At 35.9% G+C, this 26031-nt stretch overlaps 1 protein-coding gene across 3 annotated transcripts in view; it reads left to right on the top strand.

Moving 5' to 3' along the window:
- The window catches only part of FIG4 (FIG4 phosphoinositide 5-phosphatase), a 69542-nt gene extending 46724 nt beyond the window's left edge, over window positions 1–22818 (top strand). For all 3 annotated transcript variants that reach the window (XM_042803428.1, XM_042803429.1, XM_033005685.2), the window contains 5 exons: window positions 783–866; window positions 3835–4030; window positions 7612–7694; window positions 12018–12107; window positions 19954–22818. In XM_042803428.1, the coding sequence (XP_042659362.1) occupies window positions 783–866; window positions 3835–4030; window positions 7612–7694; window positions 12018–12107; window positions 19954–20131 (631 nt within the window). In that variant the 3' untranslated portion in view covers window positions 20132–22818. The remainder of the gene's footprint in view (window positions 1–782; window positions 867–3834; window positions 4031–7611; window positions 7695–12017; window positions 12108–19953) is intronic.
- Window positions 22819–26031: the final 3213 nt, after the last annotated feature.

Genomic DNA, 26031 nt, shown 5'->3' with positions numbered 1-26031 from the left:
ATTTGGTTAAATCTAAGTAACACAATAGGTTTTGTGGGGCATATGGGGTTTTTTTTGTTGTTGTTTTATTTTTTTTTTAAAGCTTCAAGTTTATCAAAATTCTAAGAACTAAATTGCAATACTGAAATGGAAATGCGACTCTAATAAGATAGCATTTAAATTTCCAATTATTTTCCATTATGGTGTGCCAAATGTTTGGGCATTTGAAGGCTGAGAAATGCATTTTTCTCCTTGGACTTGGATCACAGAGGCTACCTTCAAAGCTACTGCTTTCTAATTGTTCTGCTCTCATTTTACTATTGTTTTCTTCAGTTCATCAGGTTCTCAGAGCTGGCCAGATAGGGTTTTTTGTTTGTTTGGGTTTTGTTTTTTGTTGGCAGCAATCAGCTGGATACTCTAAACATGATCTTAATCACACTTTAGCTAAAATCTTTCAGGAAGATTACATTTCATGTAGCACTTTGACCCAGTTTGAGTGTTGGCAGCATTTTGAAAAGAGTGTAGCTGAGTTACAGGGCTTCTTCAGCACATTGCTCTAGCCACCTTGGCAAGTGGTAATGTTTGCAGCTGTTTTATGGGACTAAATAATGCAATTGAAAGCTTTTTAAATACCGGGGGGGGTTATATTTACATGACTGTAACTTGTAATAGAACTTGATATTTATTTTTATAATTATTTTTTTTTAATTCAGAGATAGTTACTAGAGGCGGTTCTTCCAGAAAATTTAAGCATTTTGTGTTGAACTTTGCTCATAAACAGTTTTTCCTTTCTATTTTGCCAGAGATTTTATGCCTAAGAATGTGGGGATTGATCCAAGTCCTTTTACTGTTCGTAAACCCGATGAAACTGGAAAATCAGTGTTGGGGTAAGTTTGTAATATGAAATTTTTTCTGGTTTAATAGTAATGAAGTTGTAATGCAAATATATAAACTCCGTGTGTGTATGTGTGTGTATATATATATATAAACAAATGTTACATGGGAAATAAAAAAAAAACCATTTATGTTATACTATAGAATTGTACACTTTGAGAGTAATACCTGAGATTTTTATTTGACGCTGGGAATTCTTTATTCAGACTTGTGTAATCTTTTCTGTTTTCTTGTACTCCTCAAAGTGAAACCCAGGAGAAAATTTTATTTGGAATAAAGATACAGAGGTTTTTAAAATTTTATCATCTCTTCATACTAGTGGCAACTGTATTCTCTATTGGAGATGACAGGAATGCATATATTATTGTTGGGTTTTTTTTTTAATTAATACATTTTGAGTAAATAGAACGTATCTCGAAACAGCAATAAATGCCCCTTTCAACACAGTTTTTGATAAATATTGTTAAAAATATTGAGATATAAAATGATATAAAACAATTCAGCAATAGTTATTAGGACAAATTAATGTTTAATTTAGTTGCTTTTGTATCCTGGATTTGCTTTATTACTTTATTTATTCCATTGTTGTGTTTGATCTACTGTATCACGCAAGGGCAATGGGTACTCTTCCTGAACAAATTCTTCTATCTTTGATGCTTCATACTGAGGAAACCTTTTGTCAGTAATGACAAACCTGTGCTGTCACAACATTATAAGTTCTTCTGAAAACGCTGTTCTGTTAAAAGCTACAAAATTTGACTGTCTCATAAATAACATCCGTTGTCCCTTGACCCTAAGGGACACACTGTAAATAAATGTTGAGAGTAGTCCATGTTTATTACTGGTAGAACCTGATTTCATGCTACTGATGTTCCCTGAGAATAAACAGGGAGACTGTTCAACAGTTATGCAGTTTACCTCTGTTAAGAATTGTGAGTTTATGGGAACTTTTGAGGATAAGCTTTATTCTTCCGCTTTGGTATCGTGGCAGATTTTGGACTGACTAATTTCTCTCTAGATATTCCATTAAATACTTGACCATTATAAATTTTTCCCAGGCACTTTGCTTCAAGCTCTCTGCTGTGATTTTTAGGGATTGCTACAAGACAGAGAATCAGATGGATCAAAGGCACGTTTCAGGACTCCTTGGGAATTGCTCGTAAGGCTTCCCATGCATTGGCTGTGTAGTGGGGTAAAAGGTGGCTTCAGTCTTCCACCTTACCCATATTTAGCCCTTGGTAGAGGTGGTAACTTTGCTTTGCATATGTGTCATCATCTTTTGATCTAATATGACATTTCTGGAGGATTTGGTGATCTGTTTTCATCTGTAAGTGTTCTGGTCCCCTAGGACAATTAGATCTTGGCCGCCTTCTGAGCATTTGTTGGGGGTGAGGATATTACTCTTAACAGTGTTTGGCTACTTACACTAGAGCAGCAACTCAAAATAGCATTTGCACCAAACTGCATGGTGTTGTCAGAGCCTCTTGGCATGCTGCTGTCTTCCTTTAGGGCCTTCCTTTAGAGTAAGTCACTGTCATGGTTTAACCCCAGCTGGAAACTAAGCACCACACAGTCACTTGCTCACTTCCCTTATGGAGTGATGGGGGAGAGAATCAGAAGGGTAAACGTAAGGAAACTCAAGGGTTGAGATAAGAAAAAATTAATTATTGAAATAAAATAATAATAATAATTTGTAATGAAAAGGAGAATAACAAAAGGAGAGAGAAATAAAACCCAAGAAAAACAAGTGATGCAAATGAAAAACAGTTGTTCACCACCAGCCAACTGATGCCCAGCCTGTTCCTAAGCAGTGGCCCCCTGACCAGCTTTTCCCCTAGTTTATATGCTGAGCATGACATCATATGGTATGGAATATCCCTTTGGTCAGTTGAGGTCAACTGTCCTGTTTGTCCCCCCCCCCAGCTTCTCGTGCACCCCTAGCTGCCTTGCTGACAGGGCAGCATGAGAAGCTGAAAAGTCCTGGACTTAGTGTAAGCACTGCTCAGCAACAACTAAAACATCTGTGTTATCAACATTATTCTTATCCTAAATCCAAAACACTGCACCGTACCTGTTACTAGGAAGAAAATTAATTCTATCCCAGCCAAAACGAGGACAGTCATGCACAATGTCAGCATGTATAGGGACAGCCACCTCAGCAAGGAGGAGATGTTTCCGTTTCCATAATTGATTTGTCTATAAACATAACTCATTAACCTGCCTTCCAGTCCCTCTTCCTTCAGAGTCCCTGAAGGATTATGACGGTGTCTGAGGAAAGTGCAACCACATACCCTTCTATGGCCAGTAGGAAAGGATATAGAGGATGTAAGGTTGATACAGTTTCTGACGGGTAAAGTAACATACACATTTCAGAGCTTGTACAGTTAAACACAATGTTAGCCTACTAAAATATAGATGCTGTATCTTGAAGAATTCTTAGAAATAAGGCACCTCTTTATATTAACTATAATTTTTAGAGTGAGAACTACATGCCACATAAAGAAATGTTGCTGATTAAAGAACTGAATTGAGGGGAGAGTTATAGAAAATGAAAGGAAAAAAGTGACATTAAGATTTTTTGGGCCCAACATCAAGAAAGCTAGTGGAGTGGATAATGTTGTTAATCAGAAAGTGAAACTTTTTCCCACATCAAAACCAAGGATGATATGTCTCAGTGAATTTTTATGCCTTCTTATTCATTCAATCTGTGGGAGAGGTTTAAGTAAAGAATCAGTGAATTGGGGGAGAAAAGCTGACAATCCTTAGAGCTCTCTTTAAATGCTCTGGACTGAGAATATATTGAAGAAAAGTAAATCAGTTGGGAAATTCAAAAGATAAGCAACAAATTGCTCCAGAGAACAGAACTCATTTCCCCTGCTAAGACTGTAACCAAAATTAGGAAATAAAAATACTTGTTAATATCTCACTGATTTCATAAATACACACTGCCTTTCATAATAGGAGCAAAAGTAACAGAGAAGAGACGGTGCTGCAGCGCAAAACAGCTGCTAGTGCTCCTCCACCCCCAAGTGAGGAAGCAGTGTCAAGTAGTTCTGAAGATGATTCTGGGACAGACAAAGAAGATGAAGGTGCTGTTTCTCAACGTTCAACTCCAGTAAAGGTGACTGATACAGGAGACAGTACAAAAATCACAGAGGTAAGAAATTATTGTGGCAGGCGAGAAACCTAATCATGGATTTAAATTCACATTTCCTAAAAAAACACCAGTAAATGTTACAGAACATTCAGAAGTAAAGCACTGAGAAATTAAGTGAAAAAGGTCTCCAGTGTAATTTCTTCGTGTAGATTAGCACAACTGCTTATAAAACTTTGCTATTTTTTTTTGTTGTGTAATAGTGAAACACAATGGAAATAACATTTTTCAAAAAATGAAAATTACTGTTTGAAACCTATGGCATATGAAACGTACTCAGGTCAGGTGTAGTCCACTACGTAAACCAGAAAATATATCTATGTTAGTGTGTTAATTCAGAGCAGTAGTGCACTTCTGATCATTGTCCCTTACCATGCTCTGGCTCGCATCATGAGGTGGTCTTGGACCATGCAAATGGGATTCCTTTTTGCATGAAGCTAAACTGGGAGTTGCTTCTCCAGGAATGTACCTGATCTACCTACCTAATCAACATTTAGTCCATGAGAGCTAATCTGGAGCAAATCCCCTGAAAGACGTGTAGTATGGATCTGAGGTCCTGAGCACCACCTCTTTCAATTACAGATCTGTTCCTTTTGAATGATGCCAGTTGGTCAGGCAGATATAACTGTAAATCTGGCTAATGTTTAGTAATGTTCAATCTGGCTAAATTTCAACCTGATTTTTGTGAATATTTTGAAATAGCTGTTTCATAATTGCACGGTCTGACAAAAAAAAAAAAAAAAAAAAAAAATTAAGCTAACTCCAAAAATGTGCATGATAATGTTGTCACATTGGTCCTATGCCATTATTACCAGTAAGGTTGAAGATAATGGCAGAATAGTGTATGCACAGTCATATGGAAAGAATGCATATTCTCAGTTATATGCTATTAATGGTTTTTTTGCTAGCATAACTCCAGTTCTGTTGGAATCCCTTGGGTGTGAATTTAATGAAAATATTAATTTGTATGAACTAGTATGGAAATACCTATTTTATTAATTCATGTAACTTTTCTTCAAATTATTTCTTGTAGATATCCATTTTGGGTACAATTGAAAATGTCTTAGCAAAAGGATATGCTAATTCAGATTATACAAATTTGGAAAATACTTATGTTGTTTTGGTGGCTTTGGTTATCTTAGGATGTTTTTTTTTTTTTTTTAAGTCACAGCTGATTTAAATGTGTACAGTGTTGTGCTTGTACACATTATCACTTTTGAAGAAACTTTAGTATTTATGAGCTTTGTCAGTATAAAATGCAGTGCCTGATAGGCAACAGAGAATAAAACAGCCTTTTTTTCTGCTACGACTCAAACTTTCATTCCATTCTGTCTTTAGCCAAGGGTTGTGTGTTCTCAGATAATGGACTTTCAGTCTTCTGTACAACACAGTCTTCTTCCTAACATTAATGAAACATTTTCAGTAAAATAACTATGAATTAGTGTGGTATTAATTTTGGACAATGTGGATTAACTGTTGTGCCAGTGTAAGTGCATTTATTGCTGTTTATGCAAGATATTTGATCTGAAAAATTTCCATTGTCTCTGAATAATAGAGTACCTGTTTTCCATCAAGTTAGATTGTTTCTAGATTTTTTATTTAACAGAAATCCAACCTGAATTTTTGTTCTTGTTTCTTACCATTGCAGTTGCCTCATATTGATTTTTCCATCTGTGTATTGAACACACTTCAACACTCAGACCTAAGATACTTTTTTTTAGATTTTTAAGATGCTTAAATGAAAGATGCATAAACACAAAATATTATTTAAGATAGGACTGAATTTTAATGGCTTAAAAATGGGTGAGCTATTTTGATCCTTTTAGTAATGCACATGAAGAAATATTTTCCATTTTATTAGCACCTTTTTGTGAGTTTTAGTCGTAAGTTGTGGTGTTAATTTGTGTCATCGCTTATTAAAATTGCAGTGGTAAAAAGGATTACCTATTCAATTTTGCTGGATTGCTGTGTTAGCAATTAACTTGTGTTTATCGTTAATGTCTGCTTGCCTGTTGTAAATTTGTTTATTCTCCTCAGAAGTAAAAGCTGCTTTTAGGTAGACTATTTTTGAGTGCATTATGTTTATGCAAACTTTCTGTTCAGAAACCAAACATAAAAATTAGTAGACTGTTAGGTATTAGATTTTAATGTGTTTACCAGATTATCTTCATGTAGCTTGTGAAGTGTTGTTTTTACATTATGAGGCTAAGGAGAGCATCACATATAGACTTTTCAATAAATGTTTTGGAATTATTTTTTCTGGCAGTGGCAATTATTTGTTGTGTGTACACATGTGGTTAAAAAGTTTAAAAAGAACTACTGTAACAGAGGGTTTCAAAACTTGATGGCTGAACTGAATAATGTAACAAGAAACAAAACAGCTATGACTGAAAAAGGTGATAATCTAGTTGATTAAATAAGTGTCTGTTTTCTAGAACTGGTAAGCCATAGAAATGTTTCAGATACTTTTTTCTTTTTTTTTCTCAAGTTAACTTAAAAAAGATACTTTAATGAAGAATGCACTTAAAACCCTAAACTTACAGATATTCCATATTATGTCTCCATTAGCTAAACTGACAGCTTACTAGCACTCTAACCAGTCTGCACTGTACTGTTTTCTCATTTGTGAATATAGATTGTGTATAGTATTGTTCAAAAATACTAGAAGTTTAGGTTAAAAACAGTAGTGTGGGGAATTTTTGTGTATTAAAGAGTTTATGTTTGTAAGCTTTTATTTTTAGGTGCATTCTTGATTAACTATGATTATTCCAGAGTGATTGGATGTTTGGTGAGGGAGTTGAATTTTGGTGTTTCTTACATCTGCAACTGTACAGTAGAGGAAAAATTGTATCATTATGGGACTGGGGAACTCAAACAGCTAGTTCCTTTCTATTCATATCTCACAGAAGTTAGTAATAAAATGCTTTTGTACTTCTGTGCAACTTTCCAAAATTGTTCTTTGATTTTGGATCTTTTTGAATTAAAAGAAAACTATTTTTATAGTCAACTTACTTGGAGCCACACGTGTCTTGTCAGTAAACCCCCTCAGTTTAACACTGAATCATTTGACATAGTGAAGTAATGTATGTGCACTGGCTCCTTGTAATAGTTGGCTGACATGATTGTGTAATGTATAAAATAAAAATAGTTTTGTTCGATCTTAAGTTTGTAATTATTTCAGAATTGACTGCAGGAAATGTGAAAGGAAGTGGGAGTATGTTCTGAACTAATATGATTTATTCTATATTAAATTTCAACACAGAACAGAATTTAATACACCATTATATGTTCTATAAGTATATTTTCCTAATAAGTTGTTTTATCTGATGTTATCTTTTAAGAATCTTTTCCTTTACTTGTTGAACAAATGTCTTTAAAGAATATTTTCAATAAATTATTTTTATTTAAAAAAAAAAGACAACATGCACAAGCTAAGATTACTGTGTATATGAGAAACTTGTTTGGTTTTACCTGCACTTCTAAAATTATTTGCAGATTTAGAAAGAATTCTTTGCTTGAAAGCAAACTTTTCTTTGGGTGTTGTTATGGTATCCTTAGTCTGAATCTTTTTTCTTATGTTCCAGAATGTAGTGCAATCAACAAAAGATGTATATGGAGTCAATCTTTCAGATGTTCCTTCAGAAGATGATCTCACAATATACACTAGGTGAGATAAATTCCCAGTGGTAATGAGTAAAAGATAATTGGAGCTAGTTAAATACAGCTTATCAAAGTGCTGTCTTTGATTAAACTTATTTAAATTATAAATTTGGGAGCTATTTGGATATATGTACAATTCTGTTTTTAAAATCAAACTGTTTTCAGATGTCTGTGTCAACTCTGATTTCAGTGGAAGTTATGTAGATGTCTCTGAATGCAAAATTTGGAACTTAAATCAAATGAAAGGTGCTTCAATAGAAATACTTGTCACTTACCATAGTCCTAGAAATTAATAAGCAAATTCCATATTAGGAGTGGTTCCGTGGTTCTAAGCTGTGATTTTTTTGCATTTGTCAAATGTTGAATTAAACTAATTCAAATCAGTCATACGTGAAATAGCCTCTTCTATAAAAATACATACAAAACCCAGAAGTTAGTTCTTTTTTTAACATTAGAGATATGTGTTAACTGTTACCTTTTACTCAAATTTAAATAGCTGTATGCCTTTTGATGTTCAAGGAAAATTATTTCTCTGAATAATACCCAGACTTTTTCTTGAAACATCTTGGCCTTTTGAGCTTGACATAAGAAATTGTGGATTTTATAGGGAGACCTTGAGACCATTACTAAGTCCAGTAAAGACTATGAGGAGAAGAGTTGAGAAAAGAGGTCAGGATAACTCACAGTGTAGAAGCATGGATAGCTAAGTGACATGTATTTGTACTGTAAGTTTCAGGAGAGGGAGAAGTCAGTTTGGCTCTTGACATTATTGGAGAATCATGAAATAACGACATGCAAATATACATGGCATGGGAGTTCATGTGTGTGTATATGTATGCTCAGCGCTAAGTGCAGTGTGTGTAATGATGTGCTCTTCCACACTGCATTTTGAACAGCATCATACTGCCACCTGTTCTTAATAAAAGTTTTTTGAATTCAAACCATATGTACAGGAAATGAGTAAGATACAGCATAGTGCAAGACAAAATACAGCGCCTTAGGTGGTCCAGCAAGTTCCCACTCAGTTCCTGCACTTTGAGGTAAACTGCTAGAGTGCGAGGCAACATGCTGCACAGCACCTCGGGGCTCTCCTTAGGAGCTCTGAGCAGTGGGAGGTAAGACTTGGTGGGCAAGCCTCAAGGTGTCACCTCCTAGCTCCAACTATGCACAGACTTCTGCTTTTATTCAAGGGTAACTTGGACTTTTATCCTCTATAAGACAGTTGTCACCACTCCTGCAGGAGCCCTGAACTGTCAGCTCCCCAAGAGCAGTCAGTAAATTAATGGTATGCTTCTCCAGCAAAAGGCAGTGACTCCCATTGTATCAGGAATTCTGTTTCTGAAATGCCATAACCCCATATAGAGCACTGGCTATGTGTTGCCGTTGTTAAAAAAATGTGTACTTATGCTGTTGTTCTCAAATACTCTCCTCAGTATTGCAGAATAACACTGAAGGCGAAAAGAAACTAGTTAAAATATTTTTTCTTAAATCAGAAATTAATTTGAACTCTTTGAATTTTTTTTTAACTTGAACCAAAACTGAACTAGAATAATTTCAGTTATAGATGAATGAGAACTGAACTGAAAAGTTACTTAGTTCCCTGATGGAGGAGATTCTTGTCTGAACTGCAATCTTTTTCTTTGAAAACTAGTCACAATAATGGGAATTCAGTACTGGAGATCAGTTGGAGAAATTTAGATCCAAATTGGAGACCCTCTTAGTTCTTACAGGCTGTTGCTAAGAGACTGATTGCTTATGCAAGACAGCAGGAGTCCAAACCAATTACATTTGCTTAATAAACCTATGTTTCAAACACCTGCTTAGAATGTAGAATTAATGGAGTTTGAGAAAAAGGGTGTAAGAAAACTACACGTCATCTCAGAAAAACACTGTGTATATTGAAGTGAATACTTACGAGGCATGCATTGAAATGGACTTGTGTGCATTTGGTTTTATTTTCTAATGTGTAATAGCAGTGATTACCCTGTTATATTTGAAACCTTTTCAATTTGTGAGGGAAGTTTTAATTCACTATGATGTCTTCTCATTTGGCGATATGTGTTGGTTAATCCTGACTTAGTTCATTAATCCTCTCAAAGCATTTTTTTTCTTTTTATTTAAAAGTCTTTTTCTGTTAATTTTTCTTTAGGGGTAGCTACTTCTCTTGCACTCTTCAGTTCTTTGAAATTCCCATTTCTACCTATTTCCTACATGCCGAGTAATTTGAAGATAGTACACTTGAATAGCAGGAGGATATTTCTCACCATCTCTGAAATTTTTACTTCACCTATGCCTTTGACTTTGGTACTGTATTTTAACCACTGACAATTACCCTTTGGTATACCGAATTGTTATTGTTGTTTTGCAAATGGCCCAGTGTGAGCTGGTGTCTACTACGAGTCACTTCGTGCAGAGGTACAGTGCTGTGATAACATCCAGAATTGCAGCTACTTCCCATTTTATAATTTTCCAGGCTGGACTAATATTCAGTATAATGTTACAGTAGCACTGTAAACTCCATGGGGGCTTTGAAACTCCCTAGTCATATCCTTTTCAAGACAAAAAAAATGTTGCATTTATTTAATTTCCCTCAAGTAATGCAGGTTTTAAAAATATAACAATTACAAATTCCTTACCTCTTTTAGCAAACAAGACATAGTGTTATTTATGGTCTGATGTACTGATTTATGTGGAAAGTATAGATTTTACTGACATCCTTTATTACAATGTACATAATTTGAGAATAGCAGCAATTTATTTAATGGTATGATTACAGTTCTCACTTCAAGTCTTTTTGTATTATTGTAATAAGGGAAATGGAGATGTAAGATCCTGACTCTACTTGACATCATTGGACAAGTTACCTAATTTTTTCTTTATTAGCATCAGGAACTCACAGATTTAAAGTACCTCAAGTTAAGTTACTTTATGTTAACTGATCTGTATTGAGTCTATATGCAAATCAAAAGTAATCTGTTCAGCCCATTTTCACTGATGGCTGGGATAACTTGTATTAATTCTCATCAAAATAGTAATCATAGAAGCACAGATTGGTTGAGTTTGGAAGGGATAGGAGGTTCCTCAAATAATTTGAGGATGTATACTGCAGATCAACTCTGCATGGTATCTTACTGATGCCTGGTAACTTCCTTGTGTTAATTTAGGCCTCATTTGTTTCAGAATATTACATAATTTGAAGAAATTCATTCAAATAGTTTGCCTTTATTTAGTTTCAATAGCAAGCTCCTGCACGAGAAGATCTTAATTATCTTTATTTCCATTTACAATTCTCTTATTTAGAAATGTAAGTATTTATTCCTTCAACATCCGAAGTGATGTCACATGTTTCTGAGGCTTTTGTTTTTACAGTACAGAATCTGAATGGAGCAGAAAGAAAAGCCACAATAAGTTGTTTAGGAATGTATTGTTCCTTTGTCTTCTGTACATTCTTCCATGCAATTGCTTTTTCACTGTTAATTGCTCACCATTACAATGTAGTAAATATTTCTGAAATAGACTAGTAAGACTATTTTTAAGCTAAATGGAAGCTAACTATTAAGAAAAACCCTCCGCCTCAGAAAATTAAACTATTATATCACAACTAACATTTACTTCTGTTTTCAGTAGCACAGATGTGTTGGAGAGTGAACAAATTGAGTTCGAGTGTGAGATAACTACATATACATATATTTGAAATTCTCGTATTTTTCTTCTTAGACTAAGTGAATAAGATTAGTAATTTTTTTTTTTTTTTTTTTTTAATTTTGCTCCAGTTCATTGCCAAGAAAAAAGTTACAACAGTATTTTCCAACTTCCAGCAAATATTTGGAGATGGGAGAATTCTCCCAAAAGGTTGTGCTTGTAAATAAGTGATCTGGACTAACAGCATTTCAGCTGACTAAACTAGATTGAATTTGGCTGAGGACTTACTTAAATCTGAAACATGAGAGAATTTTTATCTCTTTTGTTGATTTCTCCCATAGGCTATTCATCTGACTGATTGCTTTGAAGAAGACATAGGAAGCTGACTGTAGCAGGCTGCCTGTTTTGTAGGAGCAGAGGCCTGTTTCTATCCCATGACATACTAGCTGGCAGCAATAAATAGGGAAATCTTTTTAAAGTTAAAAGAAGCTGCTGAGTTCTCACATGCACCCCCTGCAAAGTTTTAAAAATCTCTCTCATTTACCAGAGAGGTAATAGTTCATGATCAGTGATGTATATAACATGACTTAAAGACTCATTTTTTTCATGTCATTTTCTTTCATTTGCTGAATTTTGGGGGATAGTTCTTTTGCTTCTTTTGAATTATTCTATCTAATGCTTTTCACAGGTTTGTTCAGCTGGGACAGAGTCAGCATAAACAAGACAAGAGCAGCCAGCAATTTTCCTCAAAACACCATTTGGATAGGGTTATAAATTTGTAAGTACTGTTTTTCTTTTTTGCTGTAGCCTATTTCTTTTTGCTTTTATCGTTAGACCTGAAAAATCATCAGGTAAATTTGATGTTAAATTGTTTGAGAGTCATACTTCTGTTGCTTTTGCTACATAAGGGGATTCAATGCATAACATGAAAAATTAGGTTCATGCTTCTCCCTTGTAATTTTTTTAAAAAGTGCATTGGTTTTTTTGTTTGTTTTTTTTTTGTTGGGTTTGGGGGTGGTGGTGGTAGTGTTGTTTTTTTTTTTTTTTTTTTTTTCAGTTTTTGTACTGCCAAGATTTTTGTATTCAAAATTCTTAGCAGTCATGGGTTATCACAACACAAAATGCTGAAACTACTGACTTTAAAAGGCAATTTCTTCTCCCTGTGATTGCTTTTGAAAGGGATTGGTTGACCTGCATATTCATCATTAAAAAAAAAATCAAAGTTGCAACCCAGTCTTTAGTGTACAGTTATCTTAATTTATTTGTTCCGAGAAGGCTATGAATGCCCTGTATTTGTTTTAGTGAACAGTTGAGGAGCCTTGAGAGGTCAAATGGGATATTTTTATTTTTCTGGTGAGTGGCCAGGTGCTGGAGAGAGTAGGGTAAAGTGAGAATTGATTTCTATTTTGTTTTGTGCACTCAATGCCCATCTGTGTCACTGAAGTCAGAGGATCTATACTGTTTTTAATCAGTATGCAGGGTGTTTTAACTGAAGAAAAGAGCACCTTGAATCTTGCATAGATGTTATTTTAACAATTAGTCTGCTACATTTTCCTTAGAAGTATCTTCTTGTTTTTTTTTTTTGTTGTCTGTTTTTTGTTACATATTGGTTCTATGCATTTTTCATATACTTTGAGCTGATGAGGCATTTTTTTAAACAGTTCATTTGTTACAATAGATACATTTTGCATCTTGTTCCAAACAGATAAGTAGTTAATGGTAGGTTGTAAGGTAAGGTCAATATCCAAGTGCTTTTTGTCAATTAAACACCTGAATAATCCCAGAAAATTAGTATGAGAGCCATATTCAACAACGCCAATTGTGGTTGGATGGTAAGAGTATTGCTCTCCAGAGATAACTGCCATGTGGAATAATTTTGATGTATTCTGTTGCGAATAGGGTAGCTCTCAATTACTATGAAAAATAACATTAAAATTACAATAGGTGCTCATGTTTAATTTGTACTGAAATAAGGAATATATGTGATTATGGATTGATTATTAATGTACAAGAATGGCCTTTAGTGATCAGCTAGATGATTTGAATCTTTTCTTAGTAATCATATAAAAAATGGTCATGATATTATCCAGATATACTGTTATTGAAGCAGGTCTTGGAATTTAGATGATCAACTCCCAACTGCCCAGTTGACATCTTCGTGTATCGTAGGCAGCTTAAAGTTTTACCAAGGCAAGTTTTTATTTACTTTTGTCTTTTGGGTACATGATCTCTTACCCAACAGCACGGCCACTCCATAGAACTGCAGACCTTTACTGCAATCCATTGATTTACAGAAGCCTCACCTTTGTTTTCTGCACTGACTCTAGTCCATTCCCTCTGTGCTGATGAAGTAAGCGAAGTTTGCACATAGCACCTACTCAGGTAGGGATAGTGACTAGGGTGTCTCAGTGGGGCTGAGGGAGCAGAATAACATGAAACAGATTTAATATTGTCTATGAGACAATACTGCTTAATATCAGTGCTTAGCCATTTAGTATTATATACATTTTAAGTGATGATGGTTCATCATCAATAAGCTTACACTGTGAAGGTGAATGTGCCTGTAGTTTTATAATAAAATATATCTGATGGGTATTAAAATAGTAAGTTAAGTTGGTAAACTGTAAAACTTTTTAAAAATGAAGGCACAACCCTGAATGTTTTGAAGGGAAATGGTTATTAAGAAATTATTTTATAATAATAGGAATATTTTTCCTGTGAACAAAGGCAATTGCTTTAGTGTAATTGTAAAATCTTCCAGCATGTTTGACAGTGCAGAAGATAATAATTCCTTTCTTGCTCCCTTAAAGTAGAGTAAATTATTCCCCATGCTATGCTGTAAAATGAACACACTAAAAAGAGTCTATACACATGGTTCTGGTGGGTTTTGGGTAGTCAGATGTTCATTTTTCTCCTCTCTCAAGTGTAATTTCCATGTGTTTCTGAATAGTGAAAGTGTAAAAGACATAGAGCACACAAATCTGTGCCTCCTGTCACTCCTCCTCTTGAAGTCAAGTAGATCGTCTTTCTCTGCCAGTTCTACCAAACATGCTCTTCTGCACAGATCTGAGATGAAAGAGGGTATCTTAGAGTAGTTAATTTTTTTTTTTTTCTGAAAGTGTATCTTTATACAGATTAAAAAATTTCTTCAGCTTTTGTTCTGCAACTTTTTAAAAAAGTTTCTATACTGTTTGGATGATGACGGATTGATCTTTCAAGAAAAGCCATAAATGTAGCCATTCTTTAAAGGCATGTTGTTCAATTCTGGAACAGGGAAGCTTTCTCTTACTGAGTTTGAATTGATGTTCTGAGCCAGGAATATCCTTGGAGAATACTAAATTCTTAGAGATAAAATAGCTTGAACATACTATACTCAAGATTAGGTCGAGAGAGAGGGTTTTCAGTAACAGCAGCTGAGGCACATCTTGCACTGGTTGGACTGCATATTTCCTTGTTTCCCAAGGAGTACTTGAAGAAATTGAAAAATTATGCTAACTTGAGTTAATTTGATGTTAGATGCATTTTAAATTGAAAAAAAATCTGGCAAATTTGATTCTTCAGTAGTTCCTTCTAGATACAAATGCAATTAAGCTCCTGTCCTTTTCATAGTAAGATGAAGTACTCAATCTAAAACTTCAGTTTCTCACCAGCAGTGAGGTATAATTTAGGCTTAGGTTAGTTGCTGTCATTTCCACACTTTTCAAGTAAATACTTTTTTTAATATCCTTTTTAGATCTTAAACAAACAACCTTAAACCTTGTGGCCATTTTTATCAAATATGTAAAGCCAATACAAAAAGAAATATTTCTTACTTTTACATCAGTGATATTTATGAACTTGAATTGATGTTGTAGAAATACTGAAAAGAAGCTTCTGAGGAGGCTTTCTGGTTTTCAGTCCTCTCCACTTAGAAAGAATATGACTGAAACTTTGTTGTATGGAGGTGTTGGTGTCTAAGGAAGGAAAATGCTGCTGAAGGCTTTTTGAAGAGCACAGCAAGCAATTTAAAGGGATACTGTTTATGGGGGTGGAAACCCAAACCAAAATTCCAGATTTTCCAGAGTTTTGTAAGTCAGATATATTTGCTTAGGATTCAAAAAAGGCAGCAGAGTACATTTTGTCTCCTCCTTTAGATATACTTTAGGGACTTGAGCGGAACTAATCAGTGTTGAAACAAATATGGCGGCTTTTTGGTTACTGCTATATTTCTGAGAGCTAAGCACATCACCATGCACTTTTCCTTCAAAGCATGGCATATTCTCATGGTAACTGAAGAATTTAGTTGTATCTTCTTTTACTGTAGAGACAGTGCTGCTCTTGGTGAAACCATAACACCATGAAACCTGCTCACAAGTGGGATGAAAGTAATAGCACTTTGCATGTCAAGGGTGTAGTCCTTCATGACATGGTGTTTATGTTTCTGTCTATGTAATTTTCATTGGGAGGCCATGGAGCTAGGGAGATCTGATAGCCAAGTCATAAATAATGTGCTCTCCTTCATGACTCGATAGTAACATATTAAACTTATTAAGTAGATTAGATTTTTACATGAATAGTGTTAAACAAATGAGTTTAATTAAATGATGGGATAATACAAGCGCTCTACAAATAGTTACAGCTTAATACAGGGTTATTAATCAAAATCGACGTGCATGAACATGTGGTTTCTTTCAATATATTTTTATCATGTTGAAGCAAGTGGAAAATTGAGATTTAGTTACTGAATACTCAAAATGAAATACACTTTGCTGACCAGCTTCCATTATGCCTACGGAAATGACTTTTGACTCAGTGCTTCAGAAATGTCATGTATTTAGAGACAAAGCAATAAATAGAAAAGGCATCCTAATTAGTATTATGGCTTTGTTTTGTTCTTTTACTTAATTAGTTCGCTTGCTAGTGGACTAGGCAGACCAGCTGCATTTGAGTGATGTCTTTTGGTGTTACGAAGTGACACTGAGAAGTTACTACAGTGTGCTAGTGTCAAATACCATTGCTAGAGTCTCAGCTTGAATGCTTTAAACTAGATAAATAAGTATCTGTAGAAGCTATGGGTGCTTTGAATATCAATCTTCTTTTAAAGCTTCTAGATATAAAGTTAGATATAAATATAAATAAATATAATATAAATATAAAGTTGCTTCTGTCTGCATTCTGGTAAAATGTAACTTGGCTTTTAAGTATGCAGCGAAACTCTGTGGGTGGCCAGTGATTTTATTGTCTCAAATTCAATAGTATACCTGTATAAGTAATTCTGTCATTGCAGTCAAAGTGTAACCAACTGAATGTGTTGCTATTCAAAATGGAAAAATACAGATTTAAATATGAAATTGAAAAATAAGACTTTAATATGGAAACCTTTTTATTTTATATACTACATTCCAGTTGTAGTGGAATATTAGGCATACTATACTAGATGACACATTGGAGTCATTTTATAAGACTAACGAACCGTGATGTGATGAAACATTGAAAACCCAACATATTTTAATAAGATAAAAGGCTGTAAAGTAAGGGAGCAAGTCTTTTGGCATTTCTAATAGAGATCTTCATTTAGAAACTGTGTCAAACATTAGTTTGTGCTCATAAGGCAACTAGAAGTTTATTACTGAATTTCATTTATAGAAGCATTGTTTGAGTATTCAGTTCTTCCTTGTTTTTTCCCTTTAAAGAAGGAGATTACACACATAAAAATAACTTCTTGTCTCTTGAAGAGCACCCAGATAGAGTCATGACTGGCTTCTGTGGAATATAGCAATGATGCTAATATTTGAATCTTCTTTGCATTTGGACTGGTCAATGTTTGGTTTTGGAAATTGTGAACTCTGATAGTAAGTTGATGCTGTTATTTCTTACCTGAGAAGTTTTGAGCCCCAAATTATGTGCACATGCTAATACAATATTTAACAAGAGCATTCTAACTGTTTTTCAGCCATTGGCACTGTCTTCTATTCCAATATACTATTATGTAAGGTATATGGAAAATGTATCTTCAGTAGCTAAAATAGTAGATGTCAAATGAAAAGATAATTTAAAAAATATCAGGTATTAAATGCAGTTTTGGTTCTCACTGAATTATCAAAGAGGATGGAGTAGACCTTGGAACTCTGCACTAATGGCAAGGTGACAGGGTTCATCAGAGAATAACTAGTATATATACGAGGAGAGGCTTGGTTGTCTGATAGTGATGTGAAGGAGGCAGAGAGAGAATGACTATTCACCATTTCTCCCACTGTAAGAATGACAAGCAACCAAGGCGCATGGTAACAAATGAAAGGAGTGGCACACCAGACACAAGTAATGGAACTTATTACCACAGGATTCTGCAAGTCTCAGAGATATTAGAAAAACTAGTGAAGACCTCTGGAAATCACTTTTCATAAAACAGTAGTCCAGTTTCAAATTTTGCTTCAGGTAGATCCTAAATCCTGGTTGCTGAAATCCAGGAGGATATACTGGAGAAGGGATTGTTCAGTACCTGTTCTGTTTTAATAACCTGTCCTCAAACATTGCTGCTAGTTACTCCATGAGACAGGCTACTGGGCCCCTTGAAATTTTGGGTCCACCTGTAAGTGATGGTCTGATGTAGAAAAGTGTTCAGTGTATGTGGTAGTAGGAAAATGAGTCTTCCAGAATTTAAATCTCTCACAGGGGGCTCTGCTGTAGCCCCCTCCCCCACTAACAAAAACCCCAGCCATATACACAGACTCATCACAACTGAACACCTAGGCACCTTTGTTTATATAGATTATAACGCAGCAGTATTTTAATAGCTATCTAGAAAGTAAATTAGCTTCTCCATCTGAAATACAAGCTAAAAATGTATGAAACTGATAATTTAGAGAACTTTTAAAACATTTATATCACTTTTTTTCATAACTGAGAAATTATTTATTTCTCCTGTTTAGCATTTTGCATCCACTCTTATAGATAATCATAATTCTGTCAGTATTTTTTCTTGGAGTGAATTTCAAACTTTGATTTTTTTCTAAATCAAATAGTATCGACAGAAGGAAAACTTAATGCATAGATTATCTTCATATGCCATTGCATTAGTCATTGAATGTTCTGTTGTAGAATCCAGACTGATCTGCTATCACACATGTAAAACATCTGTACTGTTCAACTACTGGGAGTATTTTATAAATAAATTACTAAAATATTGCTGGGAAATGTGGATACTATATTTATGAATACAGTTTGCACATTAGCTGAAGTGCTTTAAAATGAAAATTACTTACTACACAGATACTTCTAATGTTTATTCATTTGTTATATATTGGGTATAAGTAGTTTTTCTGGTACCTTGCAGTTGGTTGCGGAGAACACATTGCTATTGAAGAGTCTGGCTTAGAACCATAGAATATTAAAAACTGGAAAGGACCCTGGAGATCATCTGAGCCAGTCCCCTGCTCAGAGGAGGATCAGATTAGATGAGGTTGTTCAGGGCTACATACACTTGACTGTTGAATATCCTTAGGGAGGGAGGTCCCACAGCCTTTCTGAGCAACAACAGTGATTGGCAACCCTCATAGTGGAAAAAGTTCCCTTGTATCTAATCAGAATATCCCATGTTGCAGTCCCATTTTGAAATTTGTCTTTTCATCGCGCACTCCGAGCAGAGTCTGGCTCCACACAGACACTCTCCCACTGGGTAGTTGCAGTTGACAGTAAGGTCCCCTGTAGCTTCTCTTCTCCGGGCTGGACAAACCCAGCTCTTGCAGTCTCTCTCCGTATGCCATGTGCTCTAGCTCTCTAATCATCTTGGTAACATTTGCTGGACTTGTCCAAATGTTTCATTGTCAGTATTGTACTGGAGACCCCGAAGTGGGCACAACGCTCCCGATATGGTCCCTCAAGCCCTGAATAGAGAGAAGCAATCACTTTTCTTGACCTGCTGGCTATGCAGTTTTCAAGAGTTACAGTTAAAAGACCAGCTTCTACCTTATGAGTCTGACAATAGTGTTTAGAAAACATCTGACAAACTCAGGTTCTTGTAAACTTTCAAACCATGTATTTCTCATGAGTAGGTTTAAATATGAGGATTCAGAGATGGTATTTATTGTAAGAAGCTATTTTAAAAAATATTTTCATAAATTTTACCAGTAGTCCCAATGTAGAGAGTGCTGTTTCTAGTAATAAGTTGTCTGTTTCCTGATAGTTAGATGGAAATTTCTTACCTGATAAATCCTTTCTATATGTTGGTTCAAAGTAGAATCATTTGTTTGTTATAATTGCTGCTAAGTGGATAGCTCAATAAAGTTTTTCTATTATCTGCTATAATGCATGACACAGATCTGTTTCAGCTTGGGTACTTACTAACCATAGTAGATCTGAGGAAGGATGAAGAAATGAGGGCAAAGCAGAGGGAAGTGAGAAAGTATTCTGTGGTGTGATTAGTGACAACTTACCTAATTACCCTACTTGGAAAGCTAGGTCTTATCAGGTCTTCAGTAGTGATAAAAATCTAGGTAAATGAATTATCTCTAGTGGGAAGTTGCCCTTTCATTGACTCTCATATATATTTCAAGGAAAATAAATACTTTTCTCTCTCTGTGGAAATTTTTTACCTGAAGTTCCAAATATTCTACATGTTTTGTTTTTTTTTGCTTTTTTTTTTCCAGTATACCCATCTCCTCCTTTTCTCAAGACAATATTTATGAAGTCCAGCCTCCAAGAGCTGATAGGAAATCAACAGAGATTTTTCATGCACACATTCAGGCTGGAAGAGGAAACATGCAACCCCTGGGAAAAGATGACTTCCTCATGTACAGAGAGTATATTCGAAACAGATACATGTAAATAGAAGCTGGATTCTCCTGCCAAGTCTACTGTACTGATAAGTCATACAAATAATTTTAGAAAGGAAATCTAGTTTTGTTATTTTGCAGTAATAAATTTTTTATCTAAAATTTCTATTTATTCTTTACTACTGTCCATTTACAGTATTGTGCTTTACAGGAAAAAAAAGTGACTTAATATTTGCTCTTCAGCTGAAAGAGAAAGTGTATCTTAAGAGTCTAAGTTGGATAACCAGAGTACCTACAGTCACTGAAGAGTATGTAGCAATTTATGGCAAAGAAAATATTGCATCTTTATGTTTTTATATTAATTTCTTACATGGTTATGTTTGCTTGTAAACCTGAAGTGATTCATACATAAGAATCAAAGAGAATGGTTTTCTTCCTCTCTGTTCCATGACAGCAAGCAATCTGCTTTACAGCAGAGTATTTTCTGATATTTCTGGAGATTTCTAGTAAACTGAGTGCTAAAATGACTGCTTGTAGTTTGCTGCTTTCTTAAGCAAAAGTGAAAAATATGTGGCTTATATAAAAATTTGCATCAAGACTAACAAACTTTGTAACCCTAATTTATGTCAAAACTAATCTCACTGATGCTAGGTGATACAGAAATCTGTGCCACATGCAGGGTGAAAATAGCTTGTGACTAATTGTCATGGGCTTCTAGTAGGAATCTGAGGTGAACCACTTACTGACTGTCTACAAATGAAGAAATGCTCTCCACTTTACTGGGTTTAGACTCCTAGAGAGCACAAACCCATCCTGTCATTTTTCTGTATGACAGGCATTATCATTTTTGCAGCATACTCTTTTCATCCATGTATTTGTGCTCCTGCGAGGTTCTTTCTGGTTCAAGCCTACAGCCTCACAAGAAACCAGTATCGGTAAGTGACATATAGAGACTGGATCAGCTGGGGTGGTCATGCAAGTAAGCAGCAGTAGTTGGGTTAGGCAAGACTGAGCATCATGCCCAGCAATTGGCAAGAAGCAGAAAGGCAGCGGGTATCTGAAATAGGTTGTTTAACTTGTGCTTGAAAAAACAACAACAAAAAAAAAAAAAAAAAAAACCAAAACCAAAACAAAAAAAAAAAAAAACGAAAAAGATTATTATTTGCAATTACTAAGCTAAAATTCCCAACACTGCTTTCTGGCCCTTTGCCTTGAAGAATACTGACAATATCAGCAGCTTCCTTGACAAACTATGTTATTCCGCAAGCTTATACAGACCATGTTTCAGAATTTTCTGGAACAACTGAATAACTGCTTTAGGGATGTCAGCCAACTGCAGGTACTAGATGTAGAGAACATGTTTGAGTTTGTAGTAAATTGCTTGCAGGCAGCTCCTGCAGATTCTTGCCTGCATGCTGCAAACATATTCTGAATATGTTTGAACATTTGATGCAGTAAGTTGCACTTTTGTCTGTAATTCAATGTAAGAAAAGATGCAGTGGGTAAAGGGAAAAGATAGAAGTTTCTTGTGATAGAGATTTGTTTCAGGGATAGACTTGTATGCAGTTGGTGAGAGAGCATGTTACACAAACTACCAAAACATTTTGGTGTCCATTTTCTTTTGTTAATTGATTAATACTGTTTTGAGAGAAATGGATGTATTTCAGGAGATGCAAGAATAAAATGTCACTTTAGATAATACTTCATTACAACTGTCAACATTTTTTTCTGTGAAAAAAACCCTGTACTGAATTCTTTAGTCCAATATGAAAAATAATTTGAAGGAATAAATGCTTGCTTTGGAAAAATACAGAGCTGAGGTCTTTACCCTAATGAAGCAAATGCATGATTTTCTTACTGCACTTAAGCTATTGCAAAGAATGTTTTCTATCCTATCACAATCCTTATACTTTTGTTGTTCATGGATACTGGTAATTCATAAAAGTTGCCCGTGAAAGCGTACCACTTAATGACAGATAAGGCAAAAGATGCTGCTTCCTTTTTCAACATCTAATGTTGTTGCAAAATACAGGAATTGTAATTTTACAGCTTTAAGAGAAAATATGTTCAGCCTTCTGCAATTCAAACACTCCGCAGGAAAAGAAGGTTAAAGGGGTTTGTTTTTACAGTTCTGAGATGAATTGTCATGACACTGCTGTCATAGTGTCCCCTTGGACCTTTCGGTTTGTGTAACTGCTGCTTGTTTCTCCTGGCCGTTTACCAGCGTTTAAGGCTTTGTGCATTACTTTCATATGCTTGGGTTTTCAGGTAACAGCCTGTACGATCTAGCATCAGTGTACTCTTAGCAGCTGCTAAGAATAATTCAGGGTGCTAAAGTCAACTGTTTACCAGGTTTGTTTAAAAAGAATAAACCAGTGCACAAACCAAGACTCCCATCTTAACGCTGTCTGAATGACTGGGTTTTGACAGTCTGAATAGATCTGCTGCTTAATGCGTGTAAAGAACTAATGTAAAAAGAAAATACACTCAACACCCATCTTACAGTTTTAGTTGTACTTGTGATAAAAAGGTTCAGTTCTCAAATGTGTTACAAAGGCTGAATAGATACATATATTTCCCTTTCAGGAACTGAGGAAAAAGTGTGTAAAATAAGTATAAACACAAAAAGAATGGGTTGTGTTGGCTCTGAAGACTAACACAGTGCTCTTTTTGACTCTTAAGTGCTAATGATCATCTTTAACATTAAACTATATGGACAAATAAAGTAATTATGAGAAATGTGTTTGTTTTCCTCCAAAATATATTTAGTTTCAGTGTGTCTGAAGGTTACATTGAAATACAGTACTAAAATGTACACCTGGAGAAAAATGACTTCGGGTTCTTTTCTTGTGGATTCAGGAGGCGCAGACATCACATTAGGGCTCTGTCATTTCTGAGCCAGTGGTTCTTTGATGCCAGTCCGACAGCTTAAGCCCTGTTCTGTGACCCTCTTCAGAGTGATACTTGAGCCCTTAGGAGCAGTTGTTCCCCAACGCTTTCACTGGTAGTTTCCCCAACTTGTGAGTTTTGCTTCTGCTTGCAAAGACCACTGTTTTTTTTTTGTTTTCTCACTCTTACTCCTTTCCAGAGAGACTCAGATGTGACCCTGAAATAGGATCCTTTTAATGTGCACACAGATGCAACTACCAGAGGGGAGAAACTGAAAGAGCTGTAGGTAGTTCTGGGCTGACATTTGTGGCACCTCTTTGTTTTTGTGTTGAGTTTTTGAGATCTATGCACAGGATCCCAGAAAGGTTCTGCTACCTTCCACAGACTCAGGCCAGCCCTCACTTGTAAAAACTCCAAAGCACACGACCTGTCAAATACTTATGTTTTACAGTAAGAGGAAATAGCAGCTTCACTCAGGAGATCATTCTCCATAGGAGTTTGCCCTTTCAGTACTCCCTGAATAATCACACATACAAGTACAGTTCACTGAGGATAAAATGGTGCATACAACATACTTCAAAAATTGCATGAGCGTTCAGTTATGTATAAAGTATTGTTCCATTTGCTGGCACAGATTGAATCAGATTGATCATCTGGAAAATATATAATGTGCTTGGCTCTCAGATGCCTCCCTCTGTCTTCTGTATATTTAGAAAATCTAATTAAAGTTGTCACTTTTGATGGTGATTTAAAAGTAATATGGAACTAGTGCAATACATTACAAAATACTAATGAAAAAAAATCATATGTTGGAATTGCTTCTCTTGCAAATATTGATAATCAGCAGTTCCCTACTGGAATTCTTTAATCCGTATGCTACAAAGAAAACTGTTACAGTTTTTTTTACAGTTTTTTTTAAAACTGTTACAGCTGCTAATCTGTCTACTAGCATCAAGTGAAAAAGTACTGAGAAAAGGCATGAAGAACAATGTTTAGCATTACTGTATATTTCTGGAGGAACAATACATGCTTTTTGCCATATCTGATCTAAGGTTTGAATATAACATTTAAATTCCATTTTTTTCTGAATATATTAATCTGTGAAGAATAAAGAGCTAGTGTAATAACGGTAGGACAGGCAAGCAGCAGGTAATGACCCATCTTTGGTGGTCCATTTGCATTTTCCCATTCCATGTGTGGCTGTATTGCAGGCACTAAAGCCCGGTGTGGTTTTTAGGCATTGCAATAGCTTCAGAGCATGCATTTGTGGTGGTCTTCCCATTTTTAGCATGTAGCATGTACAAGACAGTGTGTACACTGCAGCCTCCAAATCCTCTCAAAAAACCCAGGCCTTGGGAGACCACTGTTATTTTGTATTCCCTGGCAGCTCAGGTAGTCTTTCTATTTTTTTTTGTAAGGGTTTTCTTTTGTTGTCCTATTTCCCGTCTTTTTTTCTTCTGATTTTTTTGGTAGTTTGTTTGATTTCCCTCCCTCTTTCTTCCTCACCACCTGTGGTTCAGAAACCTTTCTGTTTCCCAGAACTGTGACACAAATTGCAGATTGCCCGCTATATCCATACCCTTTTGGAGCTTTCACTTGAAGGAAAACTGTAAAATTTAATCCTTTTATTGAAAAACCTTAATGCTCTCTTCAGCAATCCATCTCCCTCCTTTTAAAAACACAGGCTGTGCCATCAACTGCCCTGCCTGATTTCCTACCTCCTGGGGTGGTGACAGACACGTGGATTGTCTCTCTTGGGTTCTCTGTGGCTTGGTAACAGATTCTTGAGGAGTGCTCTGCCTGGGTACAGGATGTTAGCGCTTGAACAAATTGTAGACGTCGCTTAAAATCTTTCCCACTAGAGAAAGTCAAGTGCTGTTCTGATTAAGAAAGTAGGAGAGCATTTAAAGTGTTCCTCCCTGCTTGCCTCTGGTCCCGCTGTAGCAGCACTCTGCACCCTACTGCGTGGATTTCTCCAAAGATGAGGGAAGCATTTTTTTTTGGCTTGTACTCCAAAGAAAGTGGATCCAGCCCGTTTGAATGAGCCAGTGTTGGTACGTGTCAAGATTCACTGGCATGTCCAGGGAGAGATTCTGCAGTGATAAGCCTGGCTCAGATCCCTTAGGGGTTTTTATCCTTTCAGTTCTGATGTCTCTGTTCCCTCCCAGTGCCTCTTGCTCGACACTGACAGTGGACTCTGACACTCAGATTCACATCGCTGCCTCCTGTGGCAGTTACCCACGCTAAAACCGGCATTCATTGCCTGTGGGTTAGGCTTGAGCGTGGGCTCCACTCCCGCAGGGCTGCTCCACCCCGGGTACGAGGAGAGGACAGCTCCCACGGGGGAGCCCCTGCGAACCTGCAGAACACGACGGCCCTTCTGGTTGTGCTGGTCACACAGGGGAGGATCCACTGTTTTTCAAAGGATCAAAATAGCGGATACCCATTAAGTTACCTCTTAATTATACCCACTCTCTTAATCCAGGAATATACTCAGCATTTTGTTTGTTTTGTCAGCTTTGGGAGGATGGGTGGCACACTTGTGTGAGTATAGCAGACAAAAAGATGGGTTGACTTCTGTGAATAAAAGCCCACACTGAAAAGCAGCTTCATGTGCTTAAAATCAGCCTCTGATGACTTTCATCTGAGTGCTTTTAGAAAATATTTACCTGCATCCATTCCCTAAAGCACGTGTTATTATACCTCAGATATCTTGATTGAACAGGGTTAAAATGTCTCTAAGATATAAGAAAAGGCAGTTTACATGCTGTGTTATTCATTTGGCTTAAAATAAGCAGCACATTACTTTAACTCTGTATCAGGAGCCATTTTTTCTGTGACACAGACCTTCCTGTGTGAAGTAGAACCCGGTCATCACCTGCCCACACCCTCCAGCACTAACACACACCCTAAAGGTGACAGATGACGCTGTTATGAGCTCATGTCATGGCAGGTTCACAGAGGTGGCACTATCTTACATCTACTGCAAATGTTTCCCTCAAAATTCTGGCATCTAGATGTAGTTATTTTTGCAGAAGTGCGGGTGCTCAAAACCACTGAAGT

The sequence above is a fragment of the Tyto alba genome, unplaced genomic scaffold, assembly GCF_018691265.1.
Source record: "Tyto alba isolate M040663 unplaced genomic scaffold, T.alba_DEE_v4.0 Super-Scaffold_40, whole genome shotgun sequence".
In the NCBI taxonomy this organism is placed as follows: domain Eukaryota; kingdom Metazoa; phylum Chordata; class Aves; order Strigiformes; family Tytonidae; genus Tyto; species Tyto alba.
This window is presented reverse-complemented; position numbering and strand designations above follow the sequence as displayed.